At 41.8% G+C, this 22,671-nt stretch overlaps 1 protein-coding gene across 1 annotated transcript; it reads right to left on the bottom strand.

The window, feature by feature from the left end:
• Positions 1-8,402: 8,402 nt before the first annotated feature.
• Positions 8,403-22,099, bottom strand: PHLDA1 (pleckstrin homology like domain family A member 1). The gene is made up of 3 exons (XM_063646513.1): positions 21,978-22,099; positions 20,970-21,264; positions 8,403-12,057 (listed from the first exon to the last, which is right to left on the bottom strand). The coding sequence occupies exon 3, from the start codon at positions 9,605-9,607 to the stop codon at positions 8,426-8,428; it is 1,182 nt and encodes a 393-aa protein (XP_063502583.1). The 5' UTR covers positions 9,608-12,057; positions 20,970-21,264; positions 21,978-22,099; the 3' UTR covers positions 8,403-8,425.
• Between the last annotated feature and the right edge of the window lie 572 nt (positions 22,100-22,671).

The following is a 22,671-nucleotide window of genomic DNA, read 5'->3' on the forward strand; positions in this document are numbered from 1 at the left end:
AAAATGGAATCCAGATAATAATGTTTGCATTTTCATGATGCTTTACTGTAAGTAAAGTGGCTAAGTGGTGCCTCTGGGACTTGAACTCATGCAGATTTTACTGCCACTTCATAGTATGTTCATAATAGCTTCTCTCAGGCAGGGCTATTATTCCCACTTACAAATGAGCAGACTAAGGCTCATAGAGATTTAATGAGCTGCTAATGTCAGAAGACTAAGAGTCAGAACTAGAATCCCAGTTCATGCTTTTTATTCAATATAATCTACGCATGATGATGTTTATTGCAGCTGTATTGTTAACAGCAAAACAACAGAAAATCACCAGATGGCAATAGGCAAATAAGTGAAATAACACACCAACTAAATGGCATATTATGCTGTCATTAACATTATGACTTTAAACAATAATAATAAGGATGATAGCTACCACTTATTGAATGCTTACTTTGCGACAGGAACAGCCACAGTCCTTTATGTGAACTAATTTTGGTTTCACAACTCCATGAGACAGGTACTATCATTGTCTGCATTGCACACGCTGAAAACTGAGGCTAAAATAAATTAAATTACTTGCCCAGAGCAACTCAGCTAATAAGAATGAGACTATCTGATTCCAAAGCAGGGTTTCTCAACCTTGGTATGATTGACGTGTTGGGTGGGGTAATTCTTTGTTGTAGGTGGGGCTCTCCTGTGCATTGTAGAATATTTAGCAGCATCCTTGGCCTCTACTCACCAATTGTATAACCAAAAATGTCTCCAAACGTTGCTAAATGTCTTCTGGGGGACAAAATTGCTCTAGGTTGAGAGCCACTACCCTAAAGCCTATGCTTCACCATTATGCTGTTTACTCCCCTCCCAACACCACCAGCCTTCCTACAGAACCTGGTGGTGGGAATATACATATATTCACATACAGAAACAGATATAGTCATAGACAGGATTCCCTGAGACTCTGAGATTTGACAGCAGGAGGTTAGGGGGAGAGCGAGTGTTCCCACCCCAAGTAGTGTTTGTGGGAACCTCACCTGTGAGGAAGCAAGGGAAACAGAATTGAGCAGAGTGAGATTTGGACTACAAGGTCCACTGGTTGTGATAGGCCTCTGCCAATTCCACAGGCAGCTCTGCGCTGGGATGATCCTTTACGGTTGGCCTGGCCTTCATCCACTCCCCATAGACCCATCACTGGATGCGGGCTACCCCCAAGGAGGGGGTGTGTTCTAGGACAAGGTGGGTCCCCAGGGAAAGGACTTGCTGAGAACATGATAGCCACCAACACTTCCACATATGGTGACTGAATGCCCTCTGTCCTGAAGTGGCAATCTGGGCAGAACACCACAGCTGCATATATGACTATTTTGATAGAATAATTTATAAATAACTTAAAATACATGAGCATGTGGACCAAGACTGGAAAGTAATAAACAAATGAAAATTGTCATTAAAATGGTAGTGCTTGCAGGCATGGTGGCTGATCCCTGTAATCCTGGGACTTTGGGAGGCTAAGGTGGGAGGATGCTTGAGCCCAGGAGTTCCAGGCTGCAGTGAGCTATGATCACACCACTGAACTCCAGTCTGGGCAACAGAGCAAGACCATGTCTCTAAAAAATAATAAAAATTGGCCAGGTGCAGTGGTTCACGCTTGTAATCCCAGCACTTTGGGGGGCTGAGGCAGACAGATCACCTGAGGTCGGGAGTTCGAGACCAGCCTGGCCAACATGGTGAAACCTCATCTCTACTAAAAATACAAAAATACAGGTGTGGTGGTGTGGGCCTGTAATCCCAGCTACTCGGGCAGCTGAGGCAGGAGAATAGCTTGAACCCAGGAGGCGGAGGTTGCAGTGAGTCGAGATTGTGCCACTGCATCTCAGAGTCTGGGCGACAGAGTAAAACTCCATCTCCAAAGATATAATAATAATGAAATTTTAAATAGTATTTCTATAATGTATTTTTCTCTTTTTTCAAAGTTGAATACAAGGATGTGGTCAACCATACTGTTCTTACCATTGAAAAAGAAGTGCTGAGGCCAGGCATGGTGGCTCACGCCTGTAATCCCAGCACTTTGGGATGCCGAGGCAGCTGGATCACTGTGGTCAGGAGTTCAAGACCAGATTGGGTGACATAGTGAAACCCCGTCTCTACTACAAATACAAAAATTAGCCATTGTGGTGGCACACACCTGTAATCCCAGCTACTCAGGAGGCTGATGTGGGAGAATCGAACCCCGGAAGTGGAGACTGCAGTGAGCCAAGATGGCGCTACTGTACTCCAGCCTGGGCAACAAAGCAAGACTGTGTTTTAAATAAATAAATAAGTGCTGAGATCTCAGAAAATACAATGCCTAGCTTCAGAATACCATATATTATATACTCATATGGCTATGATTCCCCACCTGTTTATCTGTCCTAATGCAAGGAGCTTCCTTTCATAGTGATGCCAGGCACTGCTCTAAGTACTTTTATGTATCCTAACTTATTAAATCTCCTCCACCACCCTAAAATAAGTACCTTTATAAACTCCATTTTACAGAAAAGGAAACTGAGTTTCCAAGAGTTTCAGTAATTCAAGATCTACACAGCTAATAATTGTGAAACTGGGACTTGAACCCCTGTACTATGACTCTCAAATCCTGGTTCTTACCAATCCTGGGCTACCACCTACTATATACATTTATTTCGCACCGTGTCTCTGAAGTCCCCTCAGCATGACAGTAATTTGTCTTCTCACATTTTTTCTTTAAACAAAACAAAACAAAACAAAAAAACTAGAGTAGTAAAGCTGTCAATGCAAGACTATGCTAAGGGATAAGGGATAAAAAAAATGCCTTAAAGTTTCCCATTTTAAAGTCTTTTGAGATTTAAAGGCTTTTAGATGCCAGTGGAGATTGTAAGAATAAAGTTATGCTATTTTTCTTTAAAGAATCAAGTCCCTCTTCTGCTTTCAACACAAAATAGGAAGGTCTATGAATACCTGTTTGAAGGATGACTCAGAGACAAAGCTTTACCCTCCCAAGAGACATAAGAGAACTAGACTACCTCTGGGAATCAAGAGGGTATTGCTGTTGAGCTGATTCACTAGGAACTGTTTCTGGTCGTCTGGGAAAATATGGAAAATTCAATTAAAGTTCATTAGCATTCTGAAAGCTAATTTTTTCACCAACAGACCTGAGCGAATTTTCATATTCCAAATTCCCAATGCATTTTTTAAAAAATGAATTCCCAACCTCAAAAATGGTCTTTTTTTCCCAGAATGCCCAAGCAATTCAGAATCTCTCACAGGAACACACAATGCATGTGCCAGCTGAACGTTGAACAAGGCCTTCAAAAGGTCCACAGGTGGGTTGTCTCAATAGATAACTTTATTTGAAATGGAATGCATTTTGAAAATATGAAAAATAAATCACATCTCCCCAAAATCATCTAAGAGACATATTTACACAAGTTCTGACCATGCTAAAAAATTCATGAATGTGATGGTGTATAAAGCATTTGGTACATGATGATACTTGCTTTCCAGAAGCTGGCCTTTGTATATTATAAAATGTTAAGAAGAAGGCTGACCTTGGAATGTAACAGATAATAGTTTTATGTTTCTTCTCAATATACAGTGACCTGGAAGAACTCCCTGTTGTTAAAACCTGCTTCCCCACTGCTCAGCCTGCCATCAGCCGTCCAGCTGCAGAGCAGTGGAGAGTAGGTCTCACCAGCTTTTGTGCAGATGCTTCTAACCCAGAGTCTTTCCGCTTCCTTCATTGGACAATATTGCCCTTTCTAAGAAAACCCTTTTAGATTCTGTACTCCATTTAGCAAATGCCCTGACAGCAAAGTCACAGATGACTTTTTTATCCAATCTTAGGTAAATCTGGATTATCTGCCCAACCATGCAAGTCAAAAAGCCACCCTTGAAAACTGTGTCAAGATTTGAGGAGACAGGTCTTAAGAACCTATCCAACACATGATTCCATAACTAATACATCTTAGGTTGTTTTAGGCAAATAGGCGTATCTCTTGAATCACTGATGGATTCAATATCAAGATCTATAATTTTCACGTTTAAAATTTATTCTGCCGAGGACATTTTATTGGTAAAGCAAAAACCAATTAGTTTGACACACACAAAAAAGAAAACAAATGTTCACAGTCCTATCTTCATAGGATTCTGTGCTATAAAATTGTTCCAGGTTCAAGTCTTAGACCACTCTTCTAAGGCTGCTACTGAATATAATATTAACACTGGAGCCAAGCTAAAACTACATGACTTTTCCCCTAGGGACAGAAAACAAGGATGTGTTTGAACTTATACACTTGCAGCAAACTTTACTGTCAGATTTAACATTAGGGCTTTCTCTTAAAGGGCTTCTTTAAGAGAAATACAGAGTGTTTGGTATATGAGAGAAAAAAAAGAGTTAAAACAGGACTTTCAACTTAATCCAGACTTCCTAACAGTGTTTACATGTGAGGGAAACTCCTTTAAGTAATGTGTATTTTTTATTTTTACCATCATTGGAGACAAAAAAACAAAAACATAAACATCTGAAGTGAAATTATAAAGATGGCTTGATTTCTACATTAGAGAATCCCAGCTTGCTCAATGAGGAAAATGTTCATTTTAAAAGGGCCCCTTATAGACGTTTACTCTCTGACGTCAGCACTCCCCATAGAGCATACACAGATCTAAATGGATTTCCACTAAGAAAGTCTGTTTAAGAAGCTTCATCATGATGTTTAGCCTGTCCCAGAATTCGTTGTTCTCAGGAATGACATGAGAGCAAAGAAAAGGAACACTCAGTGAGGCAAGAGACAGCATCTCCCAGATGCCGGGAAGTTACACGTTTTGTCCTTCCTTCCTTTGTCCCAACAGATAGTTATTGAGCTCACTGTGTATGAGGCTTGGTGCCAACACAAGTTCAAGGACAAAAGTTCAGTTTCCAGATGGAACATTACTCTCAATTTTCCAACTTTTTACATTTTATGTTTATTTAAGGAGTGGGTCTTCTATTGGATCTGCCCTTTCGGTTGAAAAATGCATTTTTTACCTTTTTCCATGAAGCTGATTTGTCAGGCTTCAAAATACCTTAGGTGGTTTTGTATCATTTTCTTACAGGTAGAATAGAGTCACTGAGACATTAAATGATGTACATTTATATTTTGTTTTGTTTAGTCTTATTGAGCGTGTTTGCTTTTTTGCTCTGGAAAAATTATTAATAATAATTTCAAAGGTGTCAAGACAATAAAAGCCATTCTACTTCTCTCTAATTTCTCAGATTTCACATTAAATGCTAAGAGGGTTCAGAATAGAAAATGATAAAGGTCAACATAAATATCACAGCACACTAAGGAACAAGGGCTATGGAAAATCAAGAAACCATTATTCTGGGGCCGGGTGTGGTGGCTCACACCTGTAATCCTAGCACTTTGGGAGGCCAAGGCAGGTGGATCACCTGAGGTCAGGAGTTCGAGAACAGCCTGACCAATATGGTAAAACCCCATCTCTACTAAAAATACAAAAATTAGCCGGGCGTGGTGGCACTCACCTGTAGTCCCTGCTACTCAGGAGGCTAAGACAGGAGAATGGCGTGAACCCAGGAGGCGGAGGTTGCAGTAAACTGAGATCATGCCACTGCACTCCAGCCTGGGCGACACAGCGAGACTCCATCTCAAAAAAAAAAAAAAAAAGAAACCATGATTCTGGTAGCCCTATTAAGAACCATGGCCACCGCGGGGGAAAAAAAAGAAATCCAGCCACCAAGAGGGAGCCTGGGCATATTTTTTTAAGCAATGAAATTACCTAGCCCCATATGTAAGCTAACAACATACAAATGTGTTTTTTAAAACCTACATCAATCTTAATTTGTAAAATATTTGGTATGGATTTTTTTTATTTTTAGTACAAGAATTAAAAAAAAAAATCCTCCATTGGGAAAAAACTGTGGTTCATTTGGAGTTATGATTTGCATGCATTAAAAATATAGTACTATGAGGTACTCCTCAAAAAGTACAGCCATAGTTCTAAGGAAGCTGAACCAAACTTGATTTAAGAAATCTTTAGATGTGGCTCTCATTTCATATACATACATATACATATATACATATTCATTTATGTGCATATGTGTACACACATGTTCTCATATATGTATATATACATACATATTCATATATGTGTATACATATATACATATGAAACGAGTTTTTAAATGTTGGCAGCATATTTTCACAACTGCAACCTAAACAACCACTGGAAGTGGGGGTCCACTTAAGTTTTGTTTGCCATTAGCTTAATAGGGGAAAGCTATTTTAATTTTCCCTGCAACTTTTTGGATATGAGTTATGATCTCAAAATGTCATTTAACTATTGCACTAAAAAGTAATTTGACCTTGGAACTCCTTTCTAGATGGAAGGAGAATAAAGACATCTGTAGCATGTAATTCTATTTTTATTTCTTGACTACATAACCTAGCAGTGGTCTAATATTGACTCTTTCAATTTAAATGCTGGAAAAATACTGACCAAGACTTTCTGTGAAAAAGATAATGGAAAACAGAAACCAGTTAGTAAAGCCATGCAGATAGGAAGTGATTTTCAGCCCCAAGAGGACTTTGTATCATCTATGACTCCATTTAAACTTAAGTAGCATCTGTCCTGGTGGATTTTGAACATCCTTTTGATTTAACACAGAAGAAGGTTTGTTCTACCTTTAAAAGCACATCCTCTTTTTTTCCCCAACAGACTCCTCAACAAGTGGCTTCTAAGACAAGACTGGGGTTGTTTTCTTACTGAAAATCCTGTGTTTATCCAGTCTTTTCCTTTTCAATTTCTGAGTTTAGCTAACCTAACAGCAAAACAGAATCCTCAAGTTTCTCACAGAGCAATAAAAAGCAAAACAGTTGGTTTCTCTGATCAACATCATTTTCAGTATGAAAACAAAAAGTTATGACTCCTAGACCTTTGAAATATTTACAAATTGTACTTTAAACAACGAGATTTTTCAGTGTGCTTCTAAAACAAAGTAAAGGGATCAGAAAATGTGGTTCCAGCCAAGTGTGCAAAGCTCTCGAAGAAAGGTCCTGCAGCCTGGACAGGAGTACAAATATTCTCTTATACAAGTTAAATGTACTCTTTTCCTCCACAACATTTTTGAAATGAAACAGCAAATGCATTTATACTCACAAATCAGTCAAAAGGCCTCTTCTCCTTATTAAGCCCTTTACACACAGATGATAAAAGCAAGGTTTTCCTACAGTAGATGTGGCCCTACCACATATTCAAGATACAATCATCTTACCATCAGTTAGGTTATGTTTTAAATATTTTGAAATCAGGTATCCTTACTACTGATTTCCTTTTAGAAACTATCTTGAGCGTTAGATTTTCATAATTACACCATTTTTAACTTTTAGCTTTTTAAAACTTCTAGACAAACTATATGTCTAAGCAAAAACAAAAATAAAAATCCTCAAAAAAAGTAATATCAGAGTTTTAATTTCAACCAGCTGGCACAACAATGAAAGTGTCAGACCTTCTGAAAGTACTCGAGGAATAATGAATAGATTCTTAATGTTTTCCCCTCCACCGCCCTTTTTTATTTTCCAAGATTAGGAATTACTATGGATTAGGTTTTTGAAAATAAAGTTTCCTTTTTGGAAAATGGCCTACATTCAGAAATGTCTTAGAACAAGCATTTAAAAAAAACTAATAAATAATCATAAATCAAAATACATTAAAATAAAATTACAGTACATTATCGCTCCTAGAAAATTCACCATACTAGACGATCCTTTCAAAGGTTCATAAATAAAAGTCTTCTTGACTCGAAATCGTTTCCTGCATCGTGATGAAAAGTATGCAGAAAACTAAGAAGAATCGCAAGTTTTCAGTAGGGTGATGTCCAAACTACTTGATCTGGTGCCGGGCGGAGAGACTGTTTTGCTTTCGATCCAAGTGAAGACAACAGAAATGTGCTCGTCCCACTTCCTCAAGTCCTCAAAACCTGGAAAGAAATGACACCGAGTGAAGTAGGTGGCTAAGAACCCTCCGAGACCAGTTCTGTTCGGGCCGGTCCGCCTGACAAAGCGGGCTCAGAAAGACACCGCTGTGTTTCCCTCAACTGCCCAAACACATAGTCAAGTGGGGCTGGGGGACGCACCACGGGTCAAGGACGGTCGTGATGGGCGCGGGCGCGGTCCGCGAGGCCCCCTGCCTGGCCCGGATCTCCCCAGCCTCCCCTCTCTGCCCAGGCTCTCCTGGCTCCAGCTTGTTTCTGTTCCTTCCATCGCCCCAGAAACTTGGAATAAGTTCTGATTTCTCCATACAGGAGCCGAACCTGTATGGAACAAGCTTCCTACTCCTCCCAACTCACTACCCCCGAGACCCACTCCTCGGGAGCGCGAGTGCCGGGACCTTACCTTGTCTTGCCCAGGAGCTGCCCCCTTCAGGCAGAGTTGGAGGTGCTTCGGAGAAGCCGGTGTCCGTGCGGCTGCGAGTGCGGCTGTGGGTGTGGGTGCGGTATTTGGTGCGGATGCGGGTGCGGGTGAGGGTGTGGGTGCGAGTGAGGATGAGAGTGTGGATGTGGATGCGGATACGGGTGGAGCTGCTGGGGCTGAGGCTTGGGTTGGGGCTGAGGCTGGGGTTGTGATTGGGGCTGGGGTTGCGGCTGAGGCTGAGGCTGAGGCTGGAGCTGCGGCTGCGGCTGCGGCTGCGAGGGGGGCTGCTGCTGGACTAGGTGCTGCTGCTTCTGCCGCGTGGATTTGACCGCCAGGATAGCCTGACGATTCTTGTACTGCACCATCTGCAGCGTGATCTCGGCGTTCCAGCCCTGGTCTTGCGGGCACCGAAAGTCGATCTCCTTGCCCTCTGCCATCACCACAGTGAAGTACATGTACTTGCCCTTGCGCTCCACACAGTCCACGGTCTTCATGTTGGAGAAGTGCAGTTCCTTGAGCTTGACCGGCGGTTCGAGGCTGGCGACAGCGGGGCCACTGGGTTGGGACGGCTCGGCCGGCCCCTGCCCGGGCTGTTGTTGCTGCTGCTGCTGTTGCTGCTGCTGGTGTTGCAGCTGCTTGGGCGGGATGAGCAGCAGCCCTTCCTCGGTGAGGATGCAACACTTTTTCTTCCAGAGCTGCAACAACCCGTCGCTGCGCTTCTCCAGCACGCCCTCCTTCAGCGCTTTGCAGCCGCTGCTCTCCAGCATCCTCCCAGCATAAGAGGGGCCGCCGCTTGGCTCGGCCTCTCCGTTTCCAGCCGCGCGGGCCGGGGGCAGCAGCAGCAGCCGCGCGCCGTCCTCGCCCCAGCGGCTCCCACGGCCGCCTGCCCGGAGCGCGCAGAGGAGGCTAACACGCAGGAGGCAGAGCGGCGGCGGCGGCTCTGGGTCCCGGCAGAGGGACAGCCGCGTTCTGATGCGCCACAAGGTCCTGGAGCTCCGAGCTGCCGGGCCTCTGCCGTCCTCTTGCGAGCGCTCACTGAAGGGCACTGGCCGGGCCCCCTCGCGGCGCTTTTGAATGGGCCATCTTCCCCACCCCCGAGTGACACCCAGCGGAAAAGGCGGCTCCTGGCGCCCGCACCGCGAGGGAAAGCCCAGCTCCGAGAGGCGCTCGGCAGCCGGCGCACGCCTCATTAACCTGGGGCCTTTCCAAAGCCGGCTGCGTCCACGCCCCACCGCGTCTCTCGCTCCGCCTCTCGACGCCCACTTGCTTCCGCGCTTGTTCCCCTGGAAGGCGACCCGGACCCGAGCCCCGGAAACTCCTTTCCTCTACCCAGGGCGATCGCCCAAGGAGCCCTGGCTGCCTGACGACTACTGCCGACGCTCACGGGGCGCTGCGAGGCCATCCCCCGCGTCCCGCTTCTCCCCGGCCCGTGGGGCTCTCTGCTAACAGCCTCAGAAAGTGAGGACGGGGGCGCGGAGGCGGGGGCAGCCTCCAGGCAGTGCTGCCTCTCGGTTCTTGGGAATTAGCCCTGGGGATTCGCGCTGGGCTCCGAGAGCCCGCAGAACCAGCGTCGTGTCCTGGGCGAGCTGGGAGGCCGGGGTCGAGTCCCGCGAGTGTGCCTCCCCCGGACGCCTAGGTAAACAACTGAGCGCACAGAGGCCGAGAGGACATCGTGTCTTCCCACGCATATTCGCTCACGGTCACTAAGTAGCTCTTCTTGGAAAGAGGGCGATTGTTAAAGCAATAGTTCGACTGTCGGGCTTGCCACGGGTGGAGAGAGGCGGACCCACGTCAGGTCGCATCCTGCCTGCTTTTTCTCGACCCCGACCGCAGGCGCTAACCCGTCTTCGGCTTCTTGACCCGTCCGTACGGTGTGCAACCTCTCTTAAAACAATAACTCAACTCTCTACAAACCGGGGTAATATCCGGTGCTGAGATCCCACACTGCAAGGCGCAGTTCCAAACGTCTGGTCGGCCTCGCAGATCTTGGTTTTGGAATCTCATTTATCTGTGACCTGGGGAATGCAATACCCCCAGCTCCCTCCTATTCCTACATTTAAACAATGCCTATAGAAGCCGCTTCCTGGGAAGTAAGGCATAACCGAGACCTAGCCTCCCGGTAGGGAAGTTCGTCCGTTTAGTGAACAGCCCCAACTACGTGCGGACCCTCACGAGGATACGAAGAATTAAACCAGGGCTGGACAAGTCAGAGTGGGCCAAGGTAAGAGTTAGGGCTGCTACTGTGCCCACGTTGGAACAGATAGATTAGTTCATCAGCTAGTTGTGTGGCAAGAGCAAAGAATTCAAGAGGGGAAGAGAAAATGAGAGGAGCTTAGAGAGCTAAGCAAGAATCGAATCCTTTGTGTGTCATGGTAAGAAATTCGAACTTAATACCAAGGTAATCAGAACAAAGGACAACTTTTATACACGAGGGCGTCCTGAATATTCGTCTAAGAAACAATGTCTGATCAAACGGGACAATCCAGCCAGCAATCCTGAGTCCCACCAAATTATGCTTGGCCAGCTTTCTAGCCTTCACATTGTTAATTTATTAGCAATCTTTTCAGGAGAAAAGCGATTATTAAAATTATGTGGACTTCTAGTAAAATTATCTCAAAGATTTACAATTATGTATACCAATAACAAAAAAACTACATGTTTTCTGCTCCCCTGCCTTTGTAGGACAAGTGAGCATTCCAGAGAATTTCTACATGACCAGCTGTTCATTCTTTTAAGAGGATGACATTCTTCAGCTCATCTGGAAAGGATACTTCAAGTCTGTTATTCACAGTCTCCAAGGGCAGGTGTAGTTGGGAAAGACATTTCATATGGAAAAACAAACTTGATAGGGTAAAAAAAAACAAAATGAGATGTAATCTGGAGGCCCAAGTCATTTTCTTAGGAGAAACTCAAATGTATTTGGTGTTATCTAACCTTCTGCAGTTTATCAGTCTGAAACAAATGCGTTCTATTCTCATTTGAAAATGTCTGAACAGCCACCAATTTTCAAAATCACCCATTTAATTATAACTAGAGACTTTAAAGCCCAGAATTTGCAGTTATGTATTTCAGAATGATTTAGTAATTTCGTGAGCAGCTCAGAGGTTAGGTCTACAATGTCTGACTACGCTGCATTATTGAAAATATCAGTAGTATAAGGATCCCGTAGATTGGTGATAACTTTGCTCTCAATTTGTTATTTCAACAGTTACCACCAACAGTTGGTAACTTAACAAATTAAGAGCATAGCTGCCATATGCTCATATTTGGCAAATATGTCAAAATGGCCATATTTGCCAATTTTTAAGACAATAAATTCACAGAAAATGCATTACAGAAAATAACTTAAAAAAAAAAAAAACTTTTGGGCCAGGCATGGTGGTTCACACCTGTAATACCAACACTCTTAAGAGGCTGAGGTGAGAGGATCCCTTGAGCCCAGGAGTTTGAAACCAACCTGGGCTACATGGCAAGGCCTCCCTCTACAAATGTAAAAAAAAAAATTAGCCAGGTGTGGTGGCATGTGCCATGTAGTCCCAGCTACTTGGGAGGCTGAGGTGGAGGACTGTTTGAGCCCAGAAGTTCAAGGTTGCAGGAGCTAGGATCGCACCACTATACAAGCCTGGGTGGCAGCAAGACCCTGTTTAAAAAAAAAAAAAAAATTCAGCTGTATATGCAATGAAAACCTACAAGTCACTGAAAAGTTACTGAAGTTTAGAAAACTAGCCAACAAAATCATTGCTTTGGTAAACAAATTTGAAATGGCTAATTCAAAGTACATTTTACAGTTGGCAATACAAAGTTATCTATCAGCAGCACTGGACAGTTCATTTTCTTCTCTTGGATGAAGTTTATCACTTGGCTTCAAGGACATCACTCAGTTTTCCTTTACATCTCCAGTGTCTCCTCTACGAGGTTCTTTCTCTTCTCTCCAAACTTTTAATGTTGGAATGCCCCAAGTCTTTGTCTTTGGCTCTCTTCTTTATCTACCCTCATTCCCTTGTTGATATCCAGTATCATCACTTTTAATAACATCTATATGCCAGAGTCCCAAATTTACACCCCCAACTTATATCCAACTGCTTACTGCCGAAGAATAAATCACTGAAGTTAAAAAATAATAAACATACCAGGCAAGGGAACACTTACTAGTAAAGCCATTTACTGAGTAGTTCGCTAGAGGTTTAAGTCTGAGGGGATTTCAGGTCATAGGAAAAAAAACAAACTGAAAAAGAACACTTGGATGGTCAGAGGAGTCTGTAATTCATACACAATAGGTTATAACAAATTCCTACACGGAACTGCTCCAGTTTATAGGTTAGAATTAACTATAGTGAAAAACAGACTTCAGTTTTTATCAATTCCAGGCCAGTGAATGCTACCGTAAGTTGAAAATTCTCCATTTACACTTCTCTACAGTACGGCTTGTGTAGTCTAAGAGAAATCAAACACGTGAATGAGCTCCTAAACTATTTTCCTCACTCTATTCTACCTGCAGCCCCCTTTCTCAGTTGACAGCAATCCTCTGTACAGATGCTCAAATTAAAAACCCTAGATGAGTACTGCCCTTACACCAGGCCAGGAAAGGCCCTTATCCAAGGCCCTGAGCTTTAGGATTGAGTGCTTTAGAGTCAAGATGACATGTCAATCTAGAGGACATACTCATTCTGCACTACACTCTAGGTACTCAAGACCCCAAATACCCTGCCCAGAATAGCCCCAGCTGTTCCAGGAAATGCATTCCATCATCATTGCATGCACTGATGTGTTAGGGGGATGGGGCAGTTCGAATATACTGGTTACGGCATCCAAGTAAATGTGCAGGAGGCCCCTTGCCATACAGTTCAGGGCCGGGGTGGGAAGAAAAGGAAGGTGGCTCATGGGCTGAGGGTCAGCTCTGCCCCCAAGTTACATTCTGGCATAAATACAAACCTGGCTTCCCAGTTCTAATGAAAGTTTGTCAAGACAGGCACATTGGGCATATTTTCATTAAACAGTACTTTTAAATATTTAAATATATGGTATCTTCATTGTACTCTTGCCCCAGGCCTTCAAGTGTGTAGAATCACGCCTGCCTTGTAGTAATTTTTTTCTCTCCCAATATTTAATCTACACATTTAGTCAGGAAATCCTATTGGTTATGCCTTCAACTACATCTGGATTCTGTCCACTTCCTTCATTACCACCCTGATCCAAATCACCATCATATCCCCCCACTGGATTACTACAATGGCCTCCTGATTCTATCCTTGTTATCTATTTTCAGCATAGCACTCAAAGTTATCTCCATCGCTTTCTTCAAGTCTTGGCTTAACAGGCCTATCCTGATTACTCTCAAATGGTAGCCACTCAATTCCCCTTAATTTTTCCCATAGCATATATTATCTTCTAACATGCTACTCAATAATTTATTGTACCTATTGCTTATTTCTGTTCCCCTTCCTACTAGAATAGCATGCAAGCTATTCAAGAGGGCAAGGACCATTGTTTCTGATGTGTCCCAATCACCTAGAAAAAGTCTTGATACCAAGTAGATGCTTAACATAGGTAGAAATCTTGAATTGAATTAGAAGTCCATACCCATCATAAAAAGAATATCAATTTTTTCAAATGCTTTTGACAGATTTTTCATGATGCATCCGACTTTTTAAAATTTGAAATGTAAGGACTTGAAATTTGCCCTACAAACATATCTCTGGTATACTTTTTAAATGGATAACTACATGCTAGGCCTCTCTGAATCTTAAATGCTTACAGACATCATCTAAAATAAATCCCACAAACCTTTTCCCAAGCAACATTCAATTTAATATTGTGAGAGGTGTTTATATAAACTAGCATCCTACTGTTTTCTAGTAAGAGTATTTAGAAGCACAAGAAACACAGTAATGGAACTGAGTTGGTAAGTTTCTTACTTGGCAGTTACATAGTCAAACACTTGATTAAAAGTCCATTAATCAATACTGGCTTAAAGACATGTAACAGAACTTGGAAAGTTATTAAGTGTTTAATTCATAATGATTACAAAATTCTGATCTGTAAACTAATTTGCAATATACAGTAGAAACTCATGACAATGATCATTATTAAAGATTTGGATAGACCAAAGGTCAAACATCTTTCAAGAAAAAGTTAAAACCCAGTAAATTATGAACATGTCACGTTACCCTCATCAGGGTACAAAAGATAATCAAGGCTGTGTGCCGTGGCTCACGCCTGTAATCCCAGCACTTTGAGAGGCTGAGGCAGGCGGATTGCCTGAGGTCAGGAGCTTGAGACAAGTCTGGCCAACATGGTGAAACCCCGTCTCTACTTAAAAAAAAAAAAAAAAACCCAAAAACCGCGCCTGTAATCCCAGCTACTCGGGAGGCTGAGGCAGGGGAATTGCTTGAGCCAGGCAGGTGAAGGTTACAGTAAGCCAAGATCACGCCACTGCACTCCAGCCTGGGCAACAGAGCGAGACTCTGTCTCAAAATAAATAAATAAACAACCAAATAGTCTCACATTCAGAGTACAGTTTAGACTTCTTAGCCTTATTTCATCTTTGAAGTACTATTCAGAAGAAATATTCTAGATTCTAGTTTCTAAAAGTCCTTGAGTTGAAAACGTTAAGTATTAACACAGAACTATCCAGACTTCTTCGGTGGGTGTCCAGAGCTGCCTTCCTTTTTGCCTTACTAGTTGATGAACTGATGCCTCCTAGTGATCAATCTGTGTAACAGCTTAAAGCAAGTGCTTTATAATGAGTGCTTAGCGCTATTTTTTTTTTTTTTTAACTGTAGTACAACCTACTTGTGGATCCAAGCACCCTCCATCAGCTGTCTCCGTCCTTTCTGTTCTGCCAGCAGCCTAATTCAGTTCTCATTTCTCTCATCTAAGTTTTTGGGTGGCCCAATCACCTGATCCATACTCTCCTACACACAGCCTTCAGTTTTACTCTTAAAACATGACAGAAAACTTCTATTTGCCTCCCATTGTATACATTCCAATTCCTTACCCTTGAATGGCAAGCCCTCCACAGAATGGGTCCTACTTATTTTGACTCTCCTTCCACTCAGCCTTGAGCGAGTGCCAGTCATACATCTCCTTGTCCTCGCAGCCTCCAATTTACCTTCCCAAATCCTCTGTAACCTTTCATTCTTCAAAGCCCTATTCAAATCCCAGATTTCCTCTGGCTGAGTTAATTCCTTCCTAATCACTTCAAACTCTGATGAGTAGTTATCCAATTTTCACATGTCTACTTCACTAAATATCCAAGATCCTGGATGGGTGTTTTCGCCACCGTACCTAACGGAGAGCTGACTGACAGCACTTAAACTGAGGGGAAATGACTAACGTTTTGTCTGGAAATGTACTGATATTATTCAAAACGGGCAAGCAGGCTATCGTACTGAATATTAACAAGTAACCAGGGAGTCTGATTATTTGTAAACTTGTTATGGTAATATTAGCTTTGAAGTGACAAACAAAAATATGGAACTGGATGAAATGGAGCAGAGAGGAAGGTAATCCAATGAAGGAGGCTGAGAGAACCAGTATTATGTTGTCACAAAACTGCAATCACTCAAAAGTGTTGATATTCTGGCTCTGGGTCTTTGGGGTGACAAGATACCCCAGTAACAGTGGAAGCAATCCTCTGTCTCCGCTTAAGAGCCCAAGAACACCTACCACCTTTCCTAAGTATGCTTCTACTCTGAAACCCGGTAAATGCAACCTGTTGTTTGCAACTCAGATATCTAACTGACAGTCACTTGGGCAAATACTTCCATTTAAGAAACTAAATTCCAAGGATATTTCCCTCTTTTGCTGTCATTTTTCCATTGCCACAAAACACACAGCCTGAGGACATAGGCTGTTCAATTTGATCACTATTGATCTCTGTAAGAAAAAAAAAAATCCAGTAATGGGCAAATACCTTTCTTAGGTGATAGAGGACATATAGCAGTGAGCGTAGACAATTCCTCCCAAAAACATAAAGTGGTAGTGGTGTTACTTTGGAAGAGGAACTCAGGCTTCAGAGAGGCTAAGTTTCATTACAGGCAAGGTAATCTAAGAGTAAAAGGGATAAAAGAATTCTGTGGGGTAGCCAGACTCAGAAAGGTGGAATAACACTTTTACAAAAAGATAAAACCCAGGAAATGTTTATGGCAAGCTTGTACGTTGCCACTAAACCTACCAGAAAAAGCAAATCCCATTAGACCCGCCCCCATCACAATACCTACCTAAGTAAATCACTGTTGAGTAACAATGAGCACCCCTTAAACAGGTCAGAAACCAGAAAGTTTTTGTTTCTAATGAGATTTCATTTACACTTTTAAGTCATTGTCTCAACCTCATTTGTGCATGCATGGTTCTGAGAAAGGTTATCATGCAAAATGAAATAAAAAGCCTTGGGCAAAGCAGGACTCCAATCATAATTAATCCTTTTGGGCCGTATTTAAAGAAAATTACTTCCTTAGCCCTGTTATTTCTGAAATGCAGTTATTTCCTTTATGTTCCAGGATATCCTTGATCAAATAATCCTTTCCTAAATCAACTTATTTCGACATATGTGGCCAATGTGGCTGTCATCCTAACCTCCCTTGGCATTCACACCCAGCTCTACTTTATTTACTACCCTACTTTTAGCACTGTGAGCATAAACCATAGGTTCTTCTTTTTACAGGAGAGGTTGGATGCCAGTAGCCTTTAGCCTCCTTCAGCCCATCCTGTACCTTGAACTTGGACATGATGTATAAAGCCCCAGCAGCCACTTGATAATAAACCAACTTGCCAAAGACAAAAAGTAGAATGAAAGTCTGCCTGAGAACCATGAAGCTCCCGTTATCAGTCCCAGAGTCTATGTCTAAGCCTAAGAGAAAAACCTATATAAGCCACATTGTATTGGGGCTGTGTTATACAACATTATAATAAATACAAACTCTTCAGGGCAGGGGAGAGAAAAAGGAAAGATTATCTGAATATTGTTTAAAATGAAATCTAGATTAACTCTGGTCTCTAAAATATTTCATCTCTGAAAGCTCTAGCCTAAAAAACATGCTTATTTAACCACTAGTTGTGTGACAGAAATATCTATAAGGCAGTGCAAAGTGTAGGGCCATCCAAATGCTGGCTCCAACACAAATCAACTGTGTCATTGTTAAAGTTACTTAACTTCTATCCTTACACATAAAAAGGGAATATTCTCAATCAAGTATGATTAAGGCATTATTTTTATTATCTTAATGTTAAACAAACACTTAGTTCTCCCCAAATTGCTGATTAATACTGTAAACTGAAATCCCACTAGTTTAAAACTATACATGGAATAGCAATGAAGTTTTTCTCGAAACCTCTGTCTAGTTACATTATACCCAACTTTTGAAAACACGTGTACTTAATGGTCACCTTATACATACCACTTGAGGTTCCTTTACCAATCAAGCTTGACATTTTTGTCTGAGGGAGTTCACTACGTATTTATCTGGAAATCAATTGTCCAGCTATAATTCAAGTAAAAGATTCCAAAATGATGGGGAAAAGCATACGTTTTTCTCCCTTAACAGGCATACAATATGTAATTTAAGCTTTGATGTCTTTGGTCATTTTGGAAAATGACTGCAACAAACTAAGCCCAGTCAGAAAAATTTTGCTTGTTTTAAGCCATTAAGTTTTGGAGGTTGTTTTGTTATGCAGTACTAGGTAACTGCAACTATTGATATGCCTTCCCTTGACTTTAAAAAACAACTAAGTTGACTCTTGAATATCAAATTTGAACTAAGAGGGTCCACTTACAGGTTTACTTCTGTCTCTACCACCCCTGCGACAGCAAGACCCCCCTCCTCCTCAGCTACTCATGAAGGCAATGAGGATTGAGACTGTTAGAATCCAGTTCCACCTGAGAGTAAATACACAAACACACACACACACACACGACAGTTTCATTCTGTTGCCCAGGTTGGAGTGCAGTGGCACTATCTTGGCTCACTGCAACCTCCATCTCCCGAGTTCAGTCAATTCTTGTGGGCTCACTGCAACCTCCACCTCCAGAGTTCAATCAATTCTTGTGCCTCAGCCTCCCCAGTAGCTCGGACTACAGGCACACACCACCACCACGTACAGCTCAGTTTTGTATTTTTAGTAGAGGCAGGGTTTCGCCATATTAGCCAGGCTGGTCTCAAACTCCTAACCTCAAGTCACTGGCCCACCTCAGCCTCTCAAAGTGTTGGGATTACAGGCATGAGCCACCACACCTGGCCATAATATATTTCCGATTCCTTAACATTTTCTCTAGCTTACTTTTTACAGTATATAATACACATAACATACAAAGTGTGTGTTAAATGACTTATTGGTAAAGTTTCCACAGTAGGCTGTCAAGTTTTGGGGGAATCAGCTTATACATAGATTTGACTGAAGGAAGCTGGGGCCCCTAGCCCCTGTATTATTAAAGGGCTAACTGTATACACAATCCAGCTGTTTCATTGGTTTTCTCAATCTACAGGAATATGACAACTACAAAAGACCTTAGAGACTGAACTACTGAGAATCAATCATTCGACTTGCTACACAGTCCCACACAGGATTATGGTTAGTACACTGAATGGGTCTAGATAAATCCTAACTGACCTATACATCCAAAACTTTACTGTACACTTACCAAGTTCCAAGCCCAGTGCTGGAAATTAGGAAACTCATTAATGAGCAAGTGTTTCTAGAGTATTTTGAACTGGTTCAAAACCAGTTCAGATTTATAGAACCAAAGAGTAGGTACTGATGAAAAGGAGATCCTATGTTGAACTAGTAAAACACATGCACAAAAGCCCAATGGCAGAAGTAAAAGAAAAGGCAGCCAAGCAGAGCTGAAATAGTGCAAATGCAGGTTAAATACATTGGGCTGTTCATCTCCAAGTTGCTGTGAAGTGGCTAAGTCCACTCACCAAGCCAAATGAATAGCAAAGACAACAGGTCCAGCCTCTAGTTTTGAAATCCGTAGTTAAGTGCGGCAGCTCCCACTTGTAATCACAGCACCTCAGGAAGTTGAGGTGAGACAACCACTTGAGCCCAGGAGTTAGACACTAGTCCGGGCAACATAGTGAGAATCATCTCAAAAATAATAAAAATAAAACTTTGTTGACTGGCCTAATCCAAGTCTAAAATCACATCTGATCTCAAGACAGACACCCATGTCACATCCACACCAGTGTCCAGGGCTCCAGGTAAATGTTGGAGATACAAGGGATAGCCTGAATGACGACAATTTGGGTATTCTGAAGCATGAGAAATCCAAATATATAGCGATACTTCATTTCATTTTACCCTAGATCATTTCTGGGTTCTGCCAAAGGCCAAATAAAGTAAATCAGCATATGAAAACACACGTATTAAAACAAAACAAGAAAGGAATGAGATGAGATTTTCAAACCTAGCTGACTTTAGGTTAAGGTCAATTTTTGTTTTTTACATGTAAAATTTTCAAAACGAGGCATGTGTTTAATTGTATTATCCAGTCTTAGTCTCGGTGTTCTTATGTACACTGAGTAATGCATCCCTTACCTAGGAGGACTTTTGCCTTTGAACCAAGAAAACCCCAACTAGTTCAGAAATAAAGTTCTAAAACCAATTTAAAAAGTAATCCCAATCACAAATTTTAGGTTTTATGTTTAGGAAGTGCTCATAGGCTCTAAGTACTTTTGTTTCCTTATTAATGTTCACCACGATCTTTTGCAATACAGATGAAAACACTGGTGCTGAACCAACAGGTGGTAGACAGACTCTAAAGCCTGTGTTTAGACATTACTACCCAAAGACACTACTTGTATTCTCACACATATCCATTAAAATTTGATAGCAGAGACATTTGTTTAGGGGCTGAAAGGTTTTAGTCTAAAATTAGATCTCCATTTTTATTCATGGATTCTTATTCCTATAGAGCAACCTCATCTATTTTCCTAGTTGGATCAACTGATTCCACTTATTTGAAGATAATTACAAATATGGACGGTAGTAGCAGTAGGAAAAATAACATTCTTTGATTCAACTTCAAAGTATCCACTGTGGGTTCAGTTTTTATGATACATGTACAAGTACAAGTTTTCTTTCACCTGAAAGGCCCTAGAAATACCCTGTAAAGAGCATATCCAGCAACTGGACTTAAGTTTCTAAGTAATACTCCCTATTCTAAGCAGCCAGCAATCCTTGGAGAAATGGCCCATTCCAGGGCTGAAATAGAAAACGCCTATAAGACTAGAAAACTTTTTGAGCCAAAAAGTATGTTGATCAGAGTAAATAATATACTGGAATTCTTTCGACTATTTTCAGAGTTGAAGGAAAGCTGTAATATTGATAAGTTACCCCAAAACACCAATCTGGAGTTTGACTAAGGGGATTCACTGCAGATAAAACTTTATTCAGCAACTTTTTAAAATAAAGCTTTTGTTCTTGGCTAAGTATATTATCTTAACAGCTCTCTAACAGCACCTTGTTCACCGCGGCTGCCACGTCATTTAACCTACTTTTTCAGTTGCATATATATGACCCTGAGGCCTTTACTGGCCCCTGGGGCCCACCTACCTCAAATGTTCTGACCTTCAAATGGCTGACTTGGTCTATCAATCATGTCTTCCTTTAAAAATTATCTTTCAGTCAGGTGCAGTGGCTAACGTCTGTAATCACAGCACTTTGGGAGACCAAGATGGGTGGATCACCTGAGCCCAGGAGTTCGAGACCAGCCTGGCCAACATGGTGAAACACCTCTCCTCAACAAAGGTAAAAATTAGCTGGGCGTGGTGGCACATGCCTGTGATCCCAGCTACTCGAGAGGCTGATTGCAGCAGTGCACTCCAACCTGGGCAAATGGAGTAAGACCCTGTCAAAAAAAAAAAAAAAAAAAAAAAATTCTACCATGGAATGGTCATCCTCATCCTCACTTGAAATACTCTTGTAACAGGTGGTTCCAGTGTTTTAAACCCATTAAAAGGACTTCCACAGCTAAACTTTCTATGGACTGGCCACTTGTATTTCTACCTGTATTTCCAGTTATTTCAATTCCTTGAATGTAGCCTGAATTGTTCTGTTCTGGGACCTTCGCCTGTATTTTCCTTCTGTTCCTCCACCTGAACTGCTCACCGCTCAGAGGCTCTTCCTCTCACTTCACAAATTCCTACACATTCTCGAAATCTCAGCTAAAAGCTCTCATACAAATTTTGAGCCTTCTGGTAGAAACTATTTTACAATCTCATGAAATTTACCAGAGCCGCAATTGCCTAATACATTATGAATGATAAAATTATGAATAAGTCCTTCAACTCTGGATATGAGATCTGTCGACTTCTGGCACTCACATGTTTAATCACACATTCCTAGTTCCTTCTTTTTGGCTTTAAGTTTAAAACATGTAAGAAACTGGCTGGGTGTGGTGGCTCATGCTTTTAATCCCAGCACTTTTGAGAGGCCAGCACTCTTGAGAGGCCGAGGTGGGAGGATCACTGGAGGTCAGGAGGTCGAGACCAGCCTGGCCAACATGGTGAAAACCCATCTCTACTAAAAGTACAAAAATCAGCCAGGCTCAGTGGCACACACCTGTAATCCCGACTACTTGGAATGCTGAGGCACGAGAATCGCTTGAACCTGGGAGGTGGCAGCTGCAGTGAGCCGAGATCATGCCGCTGCACTCCAGCCTGCGCAACAGAGGAAGACTCTATCTCAAAAATAAAAATAAATGAATAAAACATGTAAGAAACTAAAAAGCAATGCTTTTATTTTATGTAATATTTTATCCTGGGTTTCAAAATAATAAAACTCAATTTGTTCTAGGATCCACAAAACTTAAAATGCCCAATTTCCCATAGGAAAATTAAACAACCAGACTGACTTATTTCCCGCCAGTAATCTATTATTTCTAAATACCCCATTTCTTCTTTTATTCAGACTCTTGGCTTGAGGATGACATGGTTGGGCCTCAATAAGCCCACTGTAAGTCAAAAATATCATAAGTAGAAGATGTGTTTAATACCCCAATAAACTCATAAAGTTGAAGTCTTAAGTCAAACCATTATAAGTCAGGGACTGTCTGTACTAAGATTTTAGTGAATAACTTAATTTTTGTAAACTGGAAACCCTGACAATATGATGTCAAAAGGAAGAAACGCAAGATACAAAGCATACTGTATTTTTGAAAATATAATACATCAATCAAAATTTCTTATGAATACTTATCCTTGAGTAAAATAATTTCATATACCAACAAGGATGTTTCCATTTCTGTAAAGTCATG

Source organism: Pongo pygmaeus, chromosome 10 (genome assembly GCF_028885625.2).
Source record: "Pongo pygmaeus isolate AG05252 chromosome 10, NHGRI_mPonPyg2-v2.0_pri, whole genome shotgun sequence".
Lineage (NCBI taxonomy): Eukaryota > Metazoa > Chordata > Mammalia > Primates > Hominidae > Pongo > Pongo pygmaeus.